The sequence below is a fragment of the Pseudophryne corroboree genome, chromosome 6 (genome assembly GCF_028390025.1).
Source record: "Pseudophryne corroboree isolate aPseCor3 chromosome 6, aPseCor3.hap2, whole genome shotgun sequence".
Classification (NCBI taxonomy): domain Eukaryota; kingdom Metazoa; phylum Chordata; class Amphibia; order Anura; family Myobatrachidae; genus Pseudophryne; species Pseudophryne corroboree.
In genome coordinates this window covers 811,230,371-811,252,359 of record NC_086449.1, presented here as the reverse complement: position 1 = coordinate 811,252,359, position 21,989 = coordinate 811,230,371, and the positions used below count along the sequence as shown (strand labels likewise).

At 51.1% G+C, this 21,989-nt stretch overlaps 1 protein-coding gene across 3 annotated transcripts in view; it reads right to left on the bottom strand.

Annotated features, from left to right (window-relative positions):
* Window positions 1–21,989, bottom strand: part of SYN3 (synapsin III) — a 346,396-nt gene that overhangs the window by 267,149 nt on the left and 57,258 nt on the right. For all 3 annotated transcript variants that reach the window (XM_063929040.1, XM_063929038.1, XM_063929039.1), the window contains exon 3: window positions 9,753–9,810. In XM_063929040.1, coding sequence (XP_063785110.1) covers window positions 9,753–9,810 — 58 coding nt within the window. The remainder of the gene's footprint in view (window positions 1–9,752; window positions 9,811–21,989) is intronic.

The following is a 21,989-nucleotide window of genomic DNA, read 5'->3' as shown; positions in this document are numbered from 1 at the left end:
TGCTCCGTCCATATCTAGATGAGCTTCCATCTCTGTTGTGTCTCAGGCAGAGAGAGGGGAAGGTGCCAGTCACACGTACATTCTGCCAATCACTGTGATATGTATAATGATTTTATTACACTTTTGTTTGAGTATATTAAATACATGTTTGACCATTTTCTATAAATTGTGCTTACATTTTTGCCAAATGCAAAAAACAAAACAAAAACAAAACAAAATACATTTAAAAAATATATTTATTGAAAAAAGTGATGTGTTGTTTTAACATAATAATGACGTCCCTCTTTTACAATAATGGGCCAGATGTATTGACCTGGAGAAGGCATAAAGCAGTGATAAGCGCAAGGTGATAACGCACCAGCCAGTCAGCTCCTAACTTTAAATTTGCATATTGGAGCTGATTGGCTGGTGCATTTATCACCTTGCGCTTATCACTGCTTTGTCACTTCCTTATGCCTTCTCCAGGTTAATACATCTGGCCCAAAATGTGAAGCTAAACCTATAAATCATCCCATGAGTGCATGCAGGATTCTAAAATAAGAAGGCAGGGGCAGACTGGCCCACTGGTGTACAGGGGAAAACCTCAGTGGGCCAGATTGTCCGAGGGCTCCATCACCCCTCCAGCCAATCAAAATGAGTGAGCCTGACACACCTCCTTTATAAAGGTGCCCTGTCCTTTGCATGTCCTCTCTAATGATTGGACACCCCCCCTCTGTGGCGGCTGGACACCCCCACTCTCTGGTGGCTGGCCACACCCCCTCTGTGGTGGCTGGCCACACTCTTTAAGCTTGGGCCCCTACCGCTGCATTCCCTGGTGAGCCCTTCATGCCCCAGGCCTACACTGCAAGAGGTATACACAAAGGGCCTAATTCAGAACTGATCGGTGCCGTGCAAATTCGCACAGCAGCCAATCAGGTCTGAAGTGCGCATGCGCCGGCGCTGCAGTGCGCCGGCACATGGCTGACAGCCGACGGCTGTCGCAGCCTAGCGATCGCATCTGCCTGATTGACAGGCAGAGGTATTCGCTGGGCGGGAGGGGGCGGGATGGCGGCATTTAGGGGGCATGGTCCGGCCAACGCAATCGTGGTTGGACCGTGCCGGGGGTGGCCCACGGCGGCTGCGTGATGTCACGCCCAGCTGCTGCGACCCGGACAGCTGAGCGATGCTTTTGTATTTCTGCGGGGGGGGGCCTGACATGCGGGGCGGATTAGCCCTGTGCTGGGCGTCTCCCCGCATGTCTGTGTGCCTTTTTTTTTGCAGGGCTGCGATCAGGTCTGAATTAGGCCCAATGTGCAGATATTTAGGAGCACTCTGCAGACAGCATAGGTGCCACTACTCGCCCAAAACTGCGTGGACACCCGAACATCACACCCACCTGCGCCTGTGGAATGTCTCATTACAAAACAATGCTCCGTAATGTGGAATTGGGCTCTCCATTGTGGCTATAACAGCCTCCGTTCTTCTGGGAAGAATTTCCAATACATTTTGGAACATGACTGGGTTTTTTGAATAATTTTATGCACCCTCAACTTGCACAATCGCAGCTGTAGCCGCCGTATGGAATTTTATCCCTGAAACACCCTGTCGATGTTAACTGATTATTTTCTTTTTGATCGATTTTAAATCGATCTAAAATCAATCTTTTAGTGAATTTCCCCCTTGGAGCAAACCTCTAAACACTTTCTTATAACCGGGAGGCATCACTGTTACCTTTGTGCAGACTGAAATTCCTCCGTGTTATGATTAATAAAGAGCTAAACCAAGAAAATGGCATCACTGCAAAATCTTAGCTGTGAATAAAACTGTTATTATGTTATTACAAGCATTGTCAGATATTACGTTCTGGATAACAGATTTTCCTGTAAAAGGCAGTGTGCGTGGCGTGTTTGTTTTGAAGGCTTTACAGTGATTTACGAGCGCTTAAGATTGAATGTGAAGAATCTATAGAATGTGCACCATAATATAGACACAAATATGTAGCCTATTATGATATATTAAAGCCAAAGGATCAAGGGGAGGGATACAGTAATATGCTAGATATGTGTCACAGGTTGACTTGGTGCGAGCAGAACCAGCCTGCCCTATTGGCGCGCAAATGCGACTCAAGTTGCCGGTGGCAGCTCAAGTGTATCTGAATTTGCCCCTTGGAGCATGTTGGTGGTTTGAACTATTATTAAGCCCCCTAATGCTTCAGATATTAACCATGAAGGAAAATACATTGTTATGTTTGTCCCTAACATTCCTGTTAAAATTTTTAATGCTACCGCCCCCCCCCCCCCTCCCCAATGCCGCATCGCCACCCCTGAAAACGCCCGCCGCTGTTAAGCAGGGATGCGACCGCAACGTGTATGCCCGCGCAGCCGCAATGTGGCCACTGCGCATGCGCAATTTGCAGATTTCATCAAACTGCGATGCGGACCGCAATAGCGGCCGGGTCTGAAATGACTTCCCCCCCAAGTGAGCAAGCTGGAGGTGTCCTGTCAGAAGCTGGGGCACTCTCCTACATGGATGAAGGTTCTAACTCAGAATCCTTTGTGTGTTATTAAGGGACTGTATTATATATAACATTCGCCCGCGTGTTCTTTGTGACCAAACACACTAACAATTTCAAAAAAATAATCTAAATGGCAAAGTCACAATTTTGGGGCAGATTGTAGAAATCACGTTGACTCAAACTCAACCCATACTCAATATCTGTCTCCTTTATCACTTTCTCTCTGTTTTCTGCACAGCGTCTTCCTTTATAAGTGTAACTGGTCTTCGTCGTCTTTCCCCAAATCGTCCTTTCTCTCCCACTCTCTTCCCTCCGTCCCCGTCTATCTTTATTCTGTCTGCATTAGAGTGCCATGAATAGAGGGTTTGTTCTGAAATCAGATGTGGAGAATATTAATCTGATCAGGACGGAGGGGCAGCGGGGTGGAAGTGGGGGGTAGGGGGGTATAGCGGTGAGAGATGGGAAGATGGCATAGAGAAGATAGCGAGGGGGCTACAGACCCTAATCATTTCTCCAGCAAACAAGCTGAAAACTGTGCTGGGATCAGGGTGCCAAGACCAGCCTCTGTACCCCGAGCACGTTGCTGGCATGCAGCATATCCTAAGCGAGTCTAGAATTGGCAGGGGACATTGGCACAGCATTGCGAGTTCGCCCGGAGCAGTGACGATTGTTGGCGCTAGGACACAAAGGTTAAAAATAAGATTTTACTTACCGATAAATCTATTTCTCGGAGTCCGTAGTGGATGCTGGGGTTCCTGAAAGGACCATGGGGAATAGCGGCTCCGCAGGAGACAGGGCACAAAAAGTAAAGCTTTTCCAGATCAGGTGGTGTGCACTGGCTCCTCCCCCCATGACCCTCCTCCAGACTCCAGTTAGGTACTGTGCCCGGACGAGCGTACACAATAAGGGAGGATTTTGAATCCCGGGTAAGACTCATACCAGCCACACCAATCACACCGTACAACCTGTGATCTAAACCCAGTTAACAGTATGATAACAGCGGAGCCTCTGAAAGATGGCTTCCTTCAACAATAACCCGAATTAGTTAACAATAACTATGTACAATTTTTGCAGAAAATCCGCACTTGGGATGGGCGCCCAGCATCCACTACGGACTCCGAGAAATAGATTTATCGGTAAGTAAAATCTTATTTTCTCTATCGTCCTAGTGGATGCTGGGGTTCCTGAAAGGACCATGGGGATTATACCAAAGCTCCCAAACGGGCGGGAGAGTGCGGATGACTCTGCAGCACCGAATGAGAGAACTCCAGGTCCTCCTTAGCCAGAGTATCAAATTTGTAAAATTTTACAAACGTGTTCTCCCCTGACCACGTAGCTGCTCGGCAAAGTTGTAATGCCGAGACCCCTCGGGCAGCCGCCCAAGATGAGCCCACCTTCCTTGTGGAGCGGGCCTTTACAGATTTAGGCTGTGGCAGGCCTGCCACAGAATGTGCAAGTTGGATTGTGCTACAGATCCAACGAGCAATCGTCTGCTTAGACGCAGGAGCACCCATCTTGTTGGGTGCATACAATATAAACAACGAGTCATATTTTCTGACTCCAGCTGTCCTTGCAATATATATTTTTAATGCTCTGACAACGTCCAGTAACTTGGAGTCCTCCAAGTCACTTGTAGCCGCAGGCACTACAATAGGCTGGTTCAGATGAAATGCTGACACCACCTTAGGGAGAAAATGCGGACGAGTCCGCAGTTCTGCCCTGTCCGAATGGAAAATCAGATATGGGCTTTTGTAAGATAAAGCTGCCAATTCTGATACTCTCCTGGCAGAAGCCAGGGCTAGAAGCATGGTCACTTTCCAAGTGAGATATTTCAAATCCACCTTTTTTAGTGGTTCAAACCAATGAGATTTTAGAAAGTCCAAAACCACATTGAGATCCCACGGTGCCACTGGAGGCACCACAGGAGGCTGTATATGCAGCACTCCCTTAACAAAGGTCTGGACTTCAGGGACTGAAGCCAATTCTTTTTGAAAGAAAATCGACAGGGCCGAAATTTGAACCTTAATAGATCCCAATTTGAGACCCATAGACAATCCTGATTGCAGGAAATGTAGGAATCGACCCAGTTGAAATTCCTCCGTCGGAGCACTCCGATCTTCGCACCACGCAACATATTTTCGCCAAATTCGGTGATAATGTTGCACGGTTACTTCCTTCCTTGCTTTAATCAAAGTAGGAATGACTTCTTCCGGCATGCCTTTTTCCTTTAGGATCCGGCGTTCAACCGCCATGCCGTCAAACGCAGCCGCGGTAAGTCTTGAAACAGACAGGGACCCTGCTGAAGCAAGTCCCTCCTTAGAGGTAGAGGCCACGGATCTTCCGTGATCATCTCTTGAAGTTCCGGGTACCAAGTCCTTCTTGGCCAATCCGGAACCACTAGTATCGTTCTTACGCCTCTTTGCCGTATAATTCTCAATACTTTTGGTATGAGAGGCAGAGGAGGAAACACATACACCGACTGGTACACCCAAGGCGTTACCAGCGCGTCCACAGCTATTGCCTGCGGATCTCTTGACCTGGCGCAATACCTGTCCAGTTTTTTGTTGAGGCGAGACGCCATCATGTCCACCATTGGTCTTTCCCAACGGGTTACCAGCATGTGGAAGACTTCTGGATGAAGTCCCCACTCTCCCGGGTGAAGATCGTGTCTGCTGAGGAAGTCTGCTTCCCAGTTGTCCACTCCCGGGATGAACACTGCTGACAGTGCTATCACATGATTCTCTGCCCAGCGAAGAATCCTTGCAGCTTCTGCCATTGCACTCCTGCTTCTTGTGCCGCCCTGTCTGTTCACATGGGCGACTGCCGTGATGTTGTCCGACTGGATCAACACCGGTTTTCCCTGAAGCAGAGGTTCTGCCTGGCTTAGAGCATTGTATATTGCTCTTAGTTCCAGAATGTTTATGTGAAGAGACGTTTCCAGACTCGTCCATACTCCCTGGAAGTTTCTTCCTTGTGTGACTGCTCCCCAGCCTCTCAGGCTGGCGTCCGTGGTCACCAGGATCCAATCCTGTATGCCGAATCTGCGGCCCTCCAATAGATGAGGACTCTGCAACCACCACAGAAGAGACACCCTTGTCCTTGGAGACAGGGTTATCCGTAGGTGCATCTGAAGATGCGACCCTGACCATTTGTCCAACAGATCCCTTTGGAAAATTCTTGCGTGGAATCTGCCGAATGGAATTGCTTCGTAAGAAGCCACCATTTTTCCCAGGACTCTTGTGCATTGATGTACAGACACCTTTCCTGGTTTTAGGAGGTTCCTGACAAGCTCGGATAACTCCTTGGCTTTTTCCTCCGGGAGAAAAACCTTTTTCTGAACCGTGTCCAGAATCATCCCTAGGAACAGCAGCCGAGTTGTCGGCATTAACTGGGATTTTGGAATATTCAGAATCCACCCGTGCTGTTTTAGCACTTCTTGAGACAGTGCTAATCCCATCTCTAGCTGTTCTCTGGACCTTGCCCTTATTAGGAGATCGTCCAAGTATGGGATAATTAATATGCCTTTTCTTCGAAGAAGAATCATCATCTCGGCCATTACCTTTGTAAAGATCCAAGGTGCCGTGGACAATCCGAACGGCAGCGTCTGAAACTGATAGTGACAGTTTTGTACAACGAACCTGAGGTACCCCTGGTGTGAGGGGTAAATTGGAACGTGGAGATACGCATCCTTGATGTCCAAGGATACCATAAAGTCCCCCTCTTCCAGGTTCGCTATCACTGCTCTGAGTGACTCCATCTTGAACTTGAACTTCTTTATGTACAGGTTCAAGGACTTCAGATTTAGAATAGGCCTTACCGAGCCATCCGGCTTCGGTACCACAAAAAGAGTGGAATAATACCCCTTCCCTTGTTGTAGAAGAGGTACCTTGACTATCACCTGCTGAGAGTACAGCTTGTGAATGGCTTCCAAAACCGTCTCCCTTTCGGAGGGGGACGTTGGTAAAGCAGACTTCAGGAAACGGCGAGGTGGATCTGTCTCTAATTCCAACCTGTACCCCTGAGATATTATCTGCAGGATCCAGGGATCTACCTGCGAGTGAGCCCACTGCGCGCTGTAATTTTTGAGACGACCACCCACCGTCCCCGAGTCCGCTTGAGAAGCCCCAGCGTCATGCTGAGGCTTTTGTAGAAGCCGGGGAAGGCTTCTGTTCCTGGGAAGGAGCTGCGTGTTGCTGTCTCTTCCCTCGACCTCTGCCTCGTGGCAGATATGAATAGCCCTTTGCTCTCTTATTTTTAAAGGAACGAAAGGGCTGCGGTTGAAAAGTCGGTGCCTTTTTATGTTGGGGAGTGACTTGAGGTAGAAAGGTGGATTTCCCGGCTGTAGCCGTGGCCACCAAATCTGATAGACCGACTCCAAATAACTCCTCCCCTTTATACGGCAAAACTTCCATATGCCGTTTTGAATCCGCATCGCCTGTCCACTGTCGCGTCCATAAAGCTCTTCTGGCCGAAATGGACATAGCACTTACCCGTGATGCCAGTGTGCAGATATCCCTCTGTGCATCACGCATATAAAGAAATGCATCCTTTATTTGTTCTAACGACAGTAAAATATTGTCCCTGTCCAGGGTATCAATATTTTCAATCAGGGACTCTGACCAAACTACCCCAGCACTGCACATCCAGGCAGTCGCTACAGCTGGTCGTAGTATAACACCTGCATGTGTGTATATACTTTTTTGGATATTTTCCATCCTCCTATCTGATGGATCTTTAAGTGCGGCCGTCTCAGGAGAGGGTAACGCCACTTGTTTAGATAAGCGTGTTAGCGCCTTGTCCACCCTAGGAGGTGTTTCCCAGCGCTCCCTAACCTCTGGCGGGAAAGGGTATAATGCCAATAATTTCTTTGAAATTATCAGCTTTTTATCAGGGGCAACCCACGCTTCATTACACACGTCATTTAATTCTTCTGATTCAGGAAAAACTATAGGTAGTTTTTTCACACCCCACATAATACCCTGTTTAGTGGTACCTGTAGTATCAGCTAAATGTAACGCCTCCTTCATTGCCAAAATCATATAACGTGTGGCCCTACTGGAAAATACGGTTGATTCGTCACCGTCACCACTGGAGTCAGTGCCTGTGTCTGGGTCTGTGTCGACCGACTGAGGCAAAGGGCGTTTCACAGCCCCTGACGGTGTTTGAGTCGCCTGGACAGGCACTAATTGATTGTCCGGCCGCCTCATGTCGTCAAACGACTGCTTTAGCGTGTTGACACTATCCCGTAGTTCCATAAATAAAGGCATCCATTCTGGTGTCGACTCCCTAGGGGGTGACATCCTCATATTTGGCAATTGCTCCGCCTCCACACCAATATCGTCCTCATACATGTCGACACACACGTACCGACACACAGCAGACACACAGGGAATGCTCCTAACGAAGACAGGACCCACTAGCCCTTTGGGGAGACAGAGGGAGAGTTTGCCAGCACACACCAAAAGCGCTATATATATATCAGGGATAGCCTTATAATAAGTGCTCCCTTATAGCTGCTTTGTTATATCAAAATATCGCCATAAATTTGCCCCCCCCTCTCTGTTTTACCCTGTTTCTGTAGTGCAGTGCAGGGGAGAGACTTGGGAGCCGTCCTGACCAGCGGAGCTGTGAGAGGAAATGGCGCCGTGTGCTGAGGAGATAGGCCCCGCCCCTTTTCTGGCGGGCTCGTCTCCCGCTATTTAGAGAAATCAGGCAGGGGTTAAATATCTCCATATAGCCTCTAGGGGCTATATGTGAGGTATTTTTAGCCTTTATATAGGTTACATTTGCCTCCCAGGGCGCCCCCCCCCAGCGCCCTGCACCCTCAGTGACCGCGTGTGAAGTGTGCTGAGAGGAAAATGGCGCACAGCTGCAGTGCTGTGCGCTACCTTTAGAAGACTGCAGGAGTCTTCAGCCGCCGATTCTGGACCTCTTCTGACTTCAGCATCTGCAAGGGGGCCGGCGGCGCGGCTCCGGTGACCATCCAGGCTGTACCTGTGATCGTCCCTCTGGAGCTTGATGTCCAGTAGCCAAGAAGCCAATCCATCCTGCACGCAGGTGAGTTGACTCCTTCTCCCCTCAGTCCCTCGCTGCAGTGATCCTGTTGCCAGCAGGAATCACTGTAAAATAAAAAACCTAGCTAAACTTTTTCTAAGCAGCTCTTTAGGAGAGCCACCTAGATTGCACCCTTCTCGGCCGGGCACAAAAATCTAACTGGAGTCTGGAGGAGGGTCATGGGGGGAGGAGCCAGTGCACACCACCTGATCTGGAAAAGCTTTACTTTTTGTGCCCTGTCTCCTGCGGAGCCGCTATTCCCCATGGTCCTTTCAGGAACCCCAGCATCCACTAGGACGATAGAGAAAAGCATTTTATTTATTGTTTTCAGACTGCTGTGAGAAGCGGCTCTGCGAGCAGACAGAATAACGTTAGATGAGTGATCGGAGCGCTTTTGCTTGCAAGGAAGGTTTGTCATGCTTTGCTGCTCTCCCCTAATGCCCGGGAGACTATTGGGGAGGGGGGGGGGGGGGACTTCACTCCTACATGACCTGCCCTACAGACTCTGCTGCACGCTGCCATAAAGTGCATAGATGGGTGTTGTGGTGGCATAGAATATGATTGCAGATAAGAACCACTTGGCCCATTTAGTCTGCATCTACCAACTTCCTACCATCCGTAGACGATGGGCGCAGCTTGGCATCATACGGTCAGCGATTGACAGTCTGAAGCTGTTTGGGGGCAGGGAGGGGGCGGCGACGGCCTCTGTTTCTCCAAATGGAAGTGCGTCACAGGAGGACGGAGATTTCCTGGTCTCTTGGTACCTCCTACAGCTGCCGGCTTACACGACCCCAGGGGTCACGCAGCCGGGCGATGGTGTCGGAGATGATTCTATGTCCTAGGACGCAGTTCGGATCAGTAATTCAGCAGGAGGCGCGACGCCCCCTGCTGCACCGCCATTTTAGTGTAAACAGCTGCCATAGCTCCTCCAACCACTTGTGAATGAGGGACAATGTGTGGCATGCTTGGAATAGACTGTCCTCATCTGCTGCTGGTGCCAAACTGCATGCATCCTGCAATGTGCACGCCTCAGCATATGAGTGTAAATACATTTTTATTTTATATGCAATTTATTATAGATTACATTATGCCCAGTTTGCGACCAGCTCTTCACCGGGGCGCGGGCCCTTTGCTCTTTGTGCCCCTCCCCAGGCCTCACTACGGTCCCTGTGCTGTTCTGTTCTGTTATTTTAGTGACACTTACTTGCTCCACCCGAATCTCATAGTCCTTGTTCACCTTCTTCCCTCTGAAATACTTGGCCCTGTGAAGGAAGGAAATGACAGATAAACATTAGAATGATTTCCTTGTGCCTCTGAAGTCATGGTACTTGGCAGTGATAGATTGCAGAGGAGCATAGTGTAATCACACAGGTCTCATACACAAACATCTATGTATAAGCCAGACAGCAAGGTGACGGCACGGCCATGATGAGAAGCCAGACGCTTCCTCCTGCTCCCCTCACTCAGGTACAATGTGCTGCAGGTGAGGAGTTGGCTGTAATCCATATTTACACAGTCGCTTCATTTACAGGGAAACGCCAAGCGCACTCTTTCCCTCTTTCCCATCAAGAAGAAATACAGGTGTCCTTTCTACAGTAGATTCTGGTCTCTTCCCTGACCAATATTACACCACATGGCATCTGCACTAATACCCATACCTCCCAACACCCATAACTCCAAACAGCATACCTCCCAACACCCATACCTCCCAATACCCATACCTCCAAACAGCATACCTCCCAACACCCATAACTCCAAACAGCATACCTCCCAACACCCATACCTCCCAACACCCATAACTCCAAACAGCATACCTCCAAACACCCATACCTCCCAATACCCATACCTCCAAACAGCATACAGTACCTCCCAACACCTATAACTACAAACAGCATACCTCCCAACACCCATACCTCCCAATACCCATACCTCCAAACAGCATACAGTACCTCCCAACACCCATAACTCCAAACAGCATACCTCCCAACACCCATACCTCCCAATACCCATACCTCCAAATAGCATACAGTACCTCAAAACACCCATACCTCCAAACAACATACTTCCAAACACCCATACCTCCCAATACCCATACCTCCAAACAGCATACAGTACCTCCAAACACCCATACCTCCCAATACCCATACCTCCACACAGCATACCACACAACACCCATACCTCCCAATACCCATACCTCCAAACAGCATACAGTACCTCCAAACACCCATACCTCCAAACAGCACACCTCCAAACACCCATACCTCCCAAAACCCATACCCCCAAACAGCATACAGTACCTCCAAACACCCATACCTCCCAACACCCATACCTCCAAACAGCACACCTCCAAACACCCATACCTCCCAAAACCCATACCCCCAAACAGCATACAGTACCTCCAAACACCCATACCTCCCAAGACCCATACCTCCAAACAGCATAAAGTACCTCCAAACACCCATACCTCCAAACAACATACTTCCAAACACCCATACATCCTAATACCCATACCTCCAAACACCCATACCTCCAAATAGCATACAGTACCTCCAAACACCCATACCTCCAATACCCATACCTCCAAACAGCATACAGCACCTCCCAACACCCATACCTCAAAATAGCATACAATACCTCCCAATACCCATACCTCCAAACAGCATACAGTACATCCCAATACCCATACCTCCAAACAGCACACCTCCCAACACCCATACCTCCAAACAGCACACCTCCCAACACCCATACCTCCAAACAGCATACAGTACCTCCCAACACCCATATCTCCAAACAGCACACCTCTCAACACCCATACCTCCAAACAGCACACCTCCCAATAGAGATACCGCCAAACAGCACACCACCCATACCTCCATACAGCACACTACCAAACACCCTTACCTCCAAACAGCACACCACCCATACCTCCAAATAGCACACCTCTCAACATCCATACCTCCAAACAGCACACCTCCCAACAGATATAAAGCCAAACAGCACACCACCCATACCTCCAAACAGCAGACTTCCCAACACCCTTACCTCCAAATAGCACACCACCCATACATCCACACAGCACACCTCTCAACACCCATACCTCCAAACAGCACACCTCCCAACACCCATACCTCCAAACAGCACACCTCCCAACACTCATACATCCAAACAGCACACCACCCATACCTCCAAACAGCACACTTCCCAACACCCTTACCGCCACACAGCACATCTCTCAACACCCATACCTCCAAACAGCACACCTCCCATACCTCCAAACAGCATACCTCCCAACACCCATACCTCCAAACAGCACACCTCCCATACCTCCAAACAGCACATCTCCCAACACCCATACCCCCAAACAGCACCCCCCCCCCAACACCCATACCTCCAAACAGCACACCTCCCAACACCCATACCTCCAAACAGCACACCTCCCAACACCCATACCTCCAAACAGCATACCTACCAACACCCGTACCTCCCAACACCCATAACGCACCGGCACCCATACCTCCCTCCAAACAGCACACCTCCCAACGACCATACCTCCCAACACCCATACCACCAAATAGCACACCTCCTAACACCCATACCTCCCAACACCCATACCTCCAAACAGCACACCTCCCAACACCCATACCTACAAACAGCATACCTACCAATACCCATACCTACAAACAACATACCAACCAACACCCATACCTCCCAACATCCATACCTCCCAACGACCATACCTCCAAACAGCACACCTCCCAACACCCATACCGACAAACAGCATACAGTACCTCCCAACACCCATATCTCCAAACAGCACAACTCTCAACACCCATACCTCCAAACAGCACACCTCCCAACAGAGATACCGCCAAACAGCACACCACCCATACCTCCAAACAGCACACTTCCAAACACCCTTCTCTCCAAATAGCACACCACCCATACCTCCAAACAGCACACCTCTCAACACCCATACCTCCAAACAGCACACCTCCCAACAGAGATACCGCCAAACAGCACACCACCCATACCTCCAGACAGCACACTTCTCAACACCCTTACCTCCCAGCACCCATACCTACCAACACCCGTACCTCCCAACACCCATAACTCCAAACAACATACTTTCCAGCACCCATACCTCCAAACAGCACACCTCCCAACGACCATACCTCCAAACAGCACACCTCCCAACAGCCATACCTCCTAACAGCACACCTCCTAACACCCATACCTCCCAACACCGATACCTCCAAACAGCACACCTACCAACACCCATACCTACAAACAGCATACCTACCAATACTCATACCAACAAACAGCATACCAACCAACACCCATACCTCCCAACATCCATACCTCCCAACGACCATACCTCCAAACAGCACACTTCCCAACACCCATACCTCCAAACAGCATACAGTACCTCCCAACACCCAAACGTCCAAACAGCACACCTCCCAACAGAGATACCGCCAAACAGCACACCACCCATACCTCCAAACAGCACACTTCCAAACACCCTTACCTCCAAATAGCACCCCACCCATACGTCCAAACAGCACACCTCTCAACACCCATACCTCCAAATAGCACACCTCCCAACACCCATACCTCCAAACAGCACACCTCCCAACACCCATACCGCCAAACAGCACACAACCCATACCTCCAAACAGCACACCTCCCAACACCCATACCTCCAAACAGCACACCTCCCAACACCCATGCCTCCAAACAGCACAACCACCAACACCCATAACTGCAAACAGCACACTTCCCAACACCCATACCGCCAAACAGCACACCACGCAACCTCCAAACAGCACACTTCCCAACACCCATACCTCCAAACAGCACACCTCCCAACACCCATACCTCCAAACAGCATACCTACCAACACCCATACCTCCCAACACCCATAACGCCAAACAACATACTTTCCAGCACCCATACCTCCAAACAGTACACCTCCCAACAACCATACCTCCACACAGCACACCTCCCAACACCCATACCTACAAACAGCATACCTACCAATACTCATACCTACAAACAGCATACCAACCAACACCTATACCTCCCAACATCCATACCTACCAATGACCATACCTCCAAACAGCACTTCCCAACACCCATACCTCCAAACAGCACACTTCTCAAAACCCATACCTCCAAACAGCACTTCCCAACACCCATACCTCCAAACAGCACACTTCTCAAAACCCATACCTCCAAACAGCACAGGTCCGAACACCCATACCTCCAAACAGCACACCCCAACACCCATACCTCCAAACAGCACACCTCCCAACACCCATACTTCCCAACACCCATACCTCCAGACAACACACCTCCCAACACCCATACCTCCAAACAGCACCCCCCCAACACCCATACGTCCAAACAGCACACCTTCCAACACCCATCCCTCCCAACACCCATACCTCTCAACGACTATACCTCCAGACAGCACACCTCCCAACACCCATACCTTCAAACAGCATACCTACCAATACCCATACCTCCAAACAGCAAACCTCCCAACACCCATACATCCAAACAGCATACCTATCAACATCTGTACCTCCCAACACCCATAACGCCAAACATACTTTCCAGCACCCATACCTCCAAACAGCACACCTCCCAACGACCATACCTCCAAACAGCACACCTCCCAACACCCATACCTCCCAACATCCATACCTCCAAACAGCACACCTCCCAACACCCATAACTCCAAACAGCACACCTCCTAACACCCATACCTCCAAATAGCACACCTCCCAACACCCATACCTCCAAACAGCACACCTTCCAACACCCATACCTCCCAACGACTATACCTCCAGACAGCACACCTCCCAACACCCATACCACCAAACAGCACACCTCCCAACACCCATACGTCCAAACAGCGTACAGTACCTCCCAACACCCATATCTCCAAACAGCACACCTCTCAACACCCATACCTCCAAACAGCACACCCCCCAACAGAGATAAAGCCAAACAGCACACCACCCATACCTCCAAACAGCACACTTCCAAACACCCTTACCTCCAAACAGCACACCACCAATACCGCCAAACAGCACACCTCTCAACACCCATACCTCCAAACAGAACACCTCCCAACAGAGATACCGCCAAACAGAACACCACCCATACCTCCAAACAAAACACTTCCCAACTCCCTTACCTCCAAATAGCACACCACCCATACGTCCAAACAGCACACCTCTCAAAACCCATACCTCCAAACAGCACACCTCCCAACAACCATACCTCCAAACAGCACACCTCCCAACACCCATACCTCCAAACAGCACACCTCCCAACACCCATACCTCAAAACAGCACACCTCCCAACACCCATACCGCCAAACAGCACACCACACATACCTCCAAACAGCACACTTCCCAACACCCTTATCTCCAAACAGCACACCTCTCAACACCCATACCTCCAAACAGCACACCTCCCATACCTCCAAACAGCACACCTCCTATACCTCCAAACAGCACACCTCCCAACACCCATACCTCCAAACAGCACACCTCCCAACACCCATACCTGCACATAGCACCCCCCCCAACACCCATACCGCCAAACAGCACACCACCCATACCTCCAAACAGCACACTTCCCAACACCCATACCTCCAAACAGCACACCTCCCAACACCCATACCTCCAAACAGCATACCTACCAACATCCGTACCTCCCAACACCCATAACGCCAAACAACATACTTTCCAGCACCCATACCTCCAAACAGCACACTTCCCAACACCCATACCTCCAAATAGCACACCTCCTATCACCCATACCTCCCAACACCCATACCTCCAAACAGCACACCTCCCAACACCCATACCTCCAAACAGCACACCTCCCAACACCCATACCTCCAAACAGCACAGCTTCCAACACCCATACCTCCAAACAGCACACCCCAACACCCATACCTCCAAACAGCACACCAGGGACGTGCAGTCAGGGGAGGCAGTGCCTCCCCTGTCATAATCTCCTATATAATAGCCCTCTGATTCTGTGCCTGGGTCTCTAATGCTGGGCGTGGCTAGGAGCTCTCATTGGGTTAGTGGCAGGTCTATCACACCCAGTCCACAGCTGATTGGGCGAGAAACGCCCTCCCACACAGGTTACATCCAATGGGAGGCTCTGCCCTTTGGCTGCTGTGTTTTCACAGAGCAGGATTAGCAATGGGACTGATGGAGCTGCAGCTCCAGGTCCACACCCCAAAATAGTCCCCCTGCATCTGCAGCAACACACCCTCCAACAATTTACACATAAACATTGATGCAAATTCGAACAGGGGGCGTGGCCACGGGTACAGCCGCGTGGCCACGCCCCCTTTCCTATACTTTCAATGGAAGCTTGGAGAGTCAAAAAACGGTACAGACCATAAAAAAAGGGACTGTACCTGCCAAAAAGGTGCAGCTGGAGGGTATGCCACTGCATCTGCAGCAAGTCTCTGCGCTGTAGATAGGGGGAAAAACAATCCTTTACCATACCTCCCAACTTTCTTCCTCGGGGAAGCGGGACACTCCCGAAAAGGGGGCGTGGCCTGCAAAAAGGGGGCGTGGTTTCGCGGGAGGACCCGCGATCGCGAGTCACGCCCCCGTTTTCATCACTGAGGGGGCATGCCCAGCGCTCTGTGAGCCGCTGGCATGCCTCCTCTCCCTCTGTCTGCACTGAATAGACGCTGTGCGCATGCGCACAGCGTCTATTCACCGCTGCTCTGCTAAGCAGGGCAGCGGGTGACAGAGACTCCCAACTGCCCCCCCCCCCCCCCCCCCACCGCGGGACACTGCGGCCCGCGGGTGGGACAGCGGGACAGTCCCCAAAAAACGGGACTGTCCCGCGAAAATCGGGACAGTTGGGAGGTATGCTTTACTGCAGCGTCCTATGGGGGTCATTCCAAGTTGATCACTAGCTGCATTCGTTCACTGTGCAGCTAGGCACTTCTGCGCATGCGTATGCAGCGCAATGTGCACGTGCGGCGTACTATTACAACGAACGATGTCGTTTTACACAGGGTCTAGCGATGCTTTTCAGTCGCACAGGCAGCCGTACAGTGATTGACAGGAAAAGGGCGTTTCTGGGTGTCAACTGACCATTTTCAGGGAGTGTTCGGAAAAACGCAGGCGTGGCTGGCCGAACGCAGGGCGTGTTCATGACGTCAAATCAGGAACTGAATGGTCTGAAGTGATCGCAAGTGCCGAGTAGGGCTGAAGCTACTCTGCAACTGCACAACATATTTTTGTACCCGCTCTCCAATTCCTTCGTTTGCACTTCTGCTAAGCTAAAATACACTCCCAGTGGACGGCGGCATAGCTTTTGAATGGCTGCTAAAAACTGCTAGCGAGCGATCAATTCGGAATGACCACCAATGTCTTGCTGCCAGTCCACTTGCCCCCTCCGACATCAACAATCCCCACTCCCTAGCCGCGCCGCAGGTGGAACAAAAGCTGCTGCGGCCACCGGCATACATGTGTATGAAAGCGGCGCAGCGGAAGCCTTTCATAGGCCTCCCTGCGCCACATACTCTCTGAGCGACGGAGCCTGCTCTGCGCGTGATGTCACAGAAGTGCCTCCCCACCACAGCCGCGCCCAGATCCCCAGAGGCCCTGACTCAGCAACACAGCACCTGGCCTGCCGGCCTGGAAGCCCCGAGATGGTTAATGTAGCGGATAGAGAGGCTGATATCGCGGAGGGTAATGTATAGACGCTGAATCAATGTAAAAGGTGACAGTGCTGTGCAGTGCAGTGGGTGTGCAGTCAGGGCCGGTGCTAGGGTGTTCGGCGCCCCCCTGCAAACTATAAATTTGCACCCTCGCATACTTTACAAAGGCACAGCGCACATAATACCCCCTGTACCAGAGACGCTTACACATGTAACGCCCCCTGAACCAGTGACGCTTACACATGTAACACCCCCTGAACCAGTGACGCTTACACAAGTAACACCCCCTGTAGCATTGACGCTTAGACACGTAACGCCCTCTGTACCAGTGCCGCTTAGACACGTAACGCCTCCTGTACCAGTGACGCTTACACACGTAACGCCTCCTCTACCAGTACCGCTTACACACGTAACGCCCCCCTGTACCAGTGTCGCTTACACACGTAATGCCCCCCTGTACCAGTGCCACTTACACACGTAACGCCCCCTGTACCAGTGACGCTTACACACGTAACGCCCCCCCTGTACCAGTACCACTTACACACATTATGCAGCAGTCACACATACACACACACACACACACACAACAGACACATATATACAAACGCACACACATACATACTGTACATACATTGCACACATACACAGTCACACATATATACAGTATACACAGACACTGTATATACACACACACACACACACACACACACACACACACACACACACTCTCTTTCCAGACACTTACCTAATGAAGTCTGGCTGGCCGAAGCTGTAGCAGCTCATCCTCCTGCTGCAGCACGGTCCCGTCTAGCCCCGCCCCTTACTACCATCTAGCTCCGCCCACTTTGTCTCCCTCCCGGCCACTGAATGTCACACAGGGGAGGGGTGGGGAGAGAGGAGGTTTTGTGCTGCCGACACTGAGGGGGAGAGGAGGTTTTGTGCTGCCGGCGCCGCTGCATGTGTGACAGCAGCCAGCAGCAGCAGGGATAGCAGCAGAAGCTCAGCACAGGGATGCAGAGCAGGGAGAACGTCTCTCCTTCCTGGTGCCTCCCTGCACTGCATCCCTTTACTGAGCGGCTAGCGCCGGCCCTGTGTGTAGTGTCACTGACACTGCACAGCACTCTCACCTTTTACATTGATTCAGCCAGTCACACAGTTCTGCCAGCCAGTCACTATTGTTAGCACCAGTGTCCCAACGCGCCGCATTACAGGGAAGTAGACGCACTCAATAAACTACAGCTCCCAGCAGCCCTTAGCGCTGAAGCATTCCGGCCCTTAGGGCTGCTGGGAGCTGTAGTTTATTGAGTGCATCTTCTTCCCTATAATGCGGCGCGTTGGGACACCGGCGCTAACAATAGTGACTGGCTGCTGTGCGAGTCTCCTGGAGAGCCACTGCCAAAGGGAGGACAGCAGCTTAGCTGCTTCCAGGAGGACAAGCAGGAGAAACATTACCCGCCCCTCCCCCACTCACAGTACCTGCGGGCCCCGTCCACGGCACCCCCACACACCCCCTCCAGCACCCGCGGTAGCTCCGGGCCCCCTCCTCCACCTGCAGCAACAACGCACCCGCCCCTCCCGCCGCACCACCGCATCCGCCCCTCCCCCACCCGGGACACCCCCGCAACTGCTCCTCCACCACCCACAGTGGCTCCGGACCACCACCCGTGGCACCCACGCACCCTCCCCCACCTGTGGCACCACCGCACCAGCCCCTCCCCCACCTGCGGCACCACCGCAACCGTCCCTCCCGCTGCACCCCAGGGTCCCATCCGCATCTTCCCCGCACCCGCCACTCCCCCATACCTCCCAACATCCATACCTCCAAACAGCACACCTCTCAACACCTATACCTCCAAACAGCACACTTCCTAACACCCATACCTCCAAATAGCACACCTCCCAACACCCATACCTCCAAACAGCACACCTCCCAACACCCATACCTCCCAACGACTATACCTCCAGACAGCACACCTCCCAACACCCATACCTCCAAACAGCACGCCTCCCAACACCCATACCTCCAAACAGCACACCTCCCAACACCCATAACGCCAAACAACATACTTTCCAGCACCCATACCTCGAAACAGCACAACTCCCAACACCCATACCTCCCAACATCCATACCTCCAAACAGCACACCTCCCAATACCCATACCTCCAAACAGCATACCTACCAACACCCATACCTCCAAACAGCATACCTACCAACACCCATACCTCCAAACACCCATACCTCCCAACGACCATGCCTCCAAACAGCACACCTCCCAACACCCATACCTCCCAACATCCATACCTCCAAACAGCACACCTCCCAACATCCATACCTCCAAACAGCACACCTACAACACCCATACCTCCAAATAGCACACCTCCCAACACCCATACCTCCAAACAGCACACCACCAAACACCCATTCCTCCCAACACCCATACCTCCCAACGACTATACCTCCAGACAGCACACCTCCCAACACCTATACCTCCAAACAGCACACTTCCCAACACCCATACCTCCAAACAGCATACCTACCAACACCCGTACCTCCCAACACCCATAACTCCAAACAACATACTTCCCAGCACCCATACCTCCAAATAGCACACCTCCCAATGACCATACCTCCACACAACACACCTCCCAACACCCATACCTCCAAACAGCACACCTTCCAACACCCATACCTCCAAACAGCACACCTCCCAACACCCATACCTCCAAACAGCACGCCTCCCAACACCCATACCTCCAAACAGCACAGCTCCCAACACCCATACCTCCAAACAGCATACCTCCCAAGTCCCAACACCCATACCTCCCAACACCCATACCTCCAAACAGCACACCTCCCAACACCCATACCTCCAAACAGCATACCTACCAACACCCATACCTCCAAATACCCATACCTCCCAACGACCATACCTCCAAACAGCACACCTCCCAACACCCATACTTCCAAACAGCACACCTCCTAACACCCATACCTCCAAATAGCACACCTCCCAACACCCATACCTCCCAACGACTATACCTCCAGACAGCACACCTCCCAACACCCATACCTCCAAACAGCACACCTCCCAACACCCATACGTCCAAATAGCACACCTCCCAACACCCATACCTCCCAACGACTATACCTCCAGACAGCACACCTCCCAACACCCATACCTCCAAACAGCACACCTCCCAACACCCATACCTCCAAACAGCATACCTACCAACACCCGTACCTCTCAACACCCATAATTCCAAACAACATACTTCCCAGCACCTATACCTCCAAATAGCACACCTCCCAATGACCATACCTCCAAACAACACACCTCCCAACACCCATACCTCCCAACACCCATACCTCCAAACAGCACACTTCCCAACACCCATACCTCCAAACAGCACACCTCTCAACACCCATACCTCCAAACAGCACACTTCCCAACACCCATACCTCCAAACAGCATACCTCCCAAGTCCCAACACCCATACCTCCAAACACCCATACTTCCCAGCACCCATACCTCCCAACACCCATACCTCCAAACAGCACACTTCTCAACACCCATACCTCCAAACAGCACACCTCTCAACACCCATACCTCCAAACAGCATACCTCCCAAGTCCCAACACCCATACCTCCCAACACCCATACCTCCTAGCACCCATACCTCCCAACACCCATACCTCCCAGCACCCATACCTCCTAACACCCATACCTCCCGATATTAATGAGAGTGCAGGCAGGATCATGCTCAGTGGCCCCATTCAGATGTGGGTGGAGAAGCTATCGCTGACATGGAAGCATCAGCGATAGCACTAATATGGTAATGCAGCAGGAGGCGTCCTAGAACGCAGCATCGGATCATCTGCAACAACATCGGCCGGCTGCGTCACCCATGGCGTCGCACAAGCTGGTCGACGCAGGAGCTACCAAGACGCCAGGAAATCTTGTCCCTTTGATGGAAATCCTGGCCTCGTCCCTCTCCTGCAACGGCGGCGACATGCCTCGGTTTGGAGAAACGGAGGCAGACTCAGCCGCCTCCTGATTGACAGTCCGATGCCAATCTGCACCCGTCGTCACAAGCAACATTCGCGTATGCGTAGAACAGGTCCCACAAATGCACAGAGTACAGACAGTCGGCACTTTGCAGCGGACGCAGCACCTCTAGACACATGTGACTGAGGCCCTGTGTGCACCTAACAAGCTTTTTTTTATGACATCACATGTGCAGTAATTACTGCTGATTATTCTAAACCAATCATATAAGGTTACACTGAATCTACTGCAGCCAAGACTGTGTTACCTGGCAGTGCCACTAGGGGGCCTCACACCCAGCACCTGAGCCGCAGACAATGGCCACTCTGTTACTGGAGTGAGTAATAGATTGGACGTATATGAAACAAGTGAAACATGGAAAAGAATTACGCACAAAGACTGACGTCACATACAACCTTATACACCAACGCAACAGCGCCACCTAGCAGCAATATAATCATGAAATAATAGGCAACAACTATTATGGCATTACAAAATATATTACTTATAAACAGGATCGGGCAATCGCAGAGGATCTTACAAATCCAAACATAACTGGCATGCTGGCAATTGTAGTTCCACCGCTGCTGCCAAGGCATAGAATTGGAATACCTTTAGTCAGTAGCAATTATATGAACAGCACTTTTAAAAGTTATGTGTTTTTCTGTGTTACAATGTTTC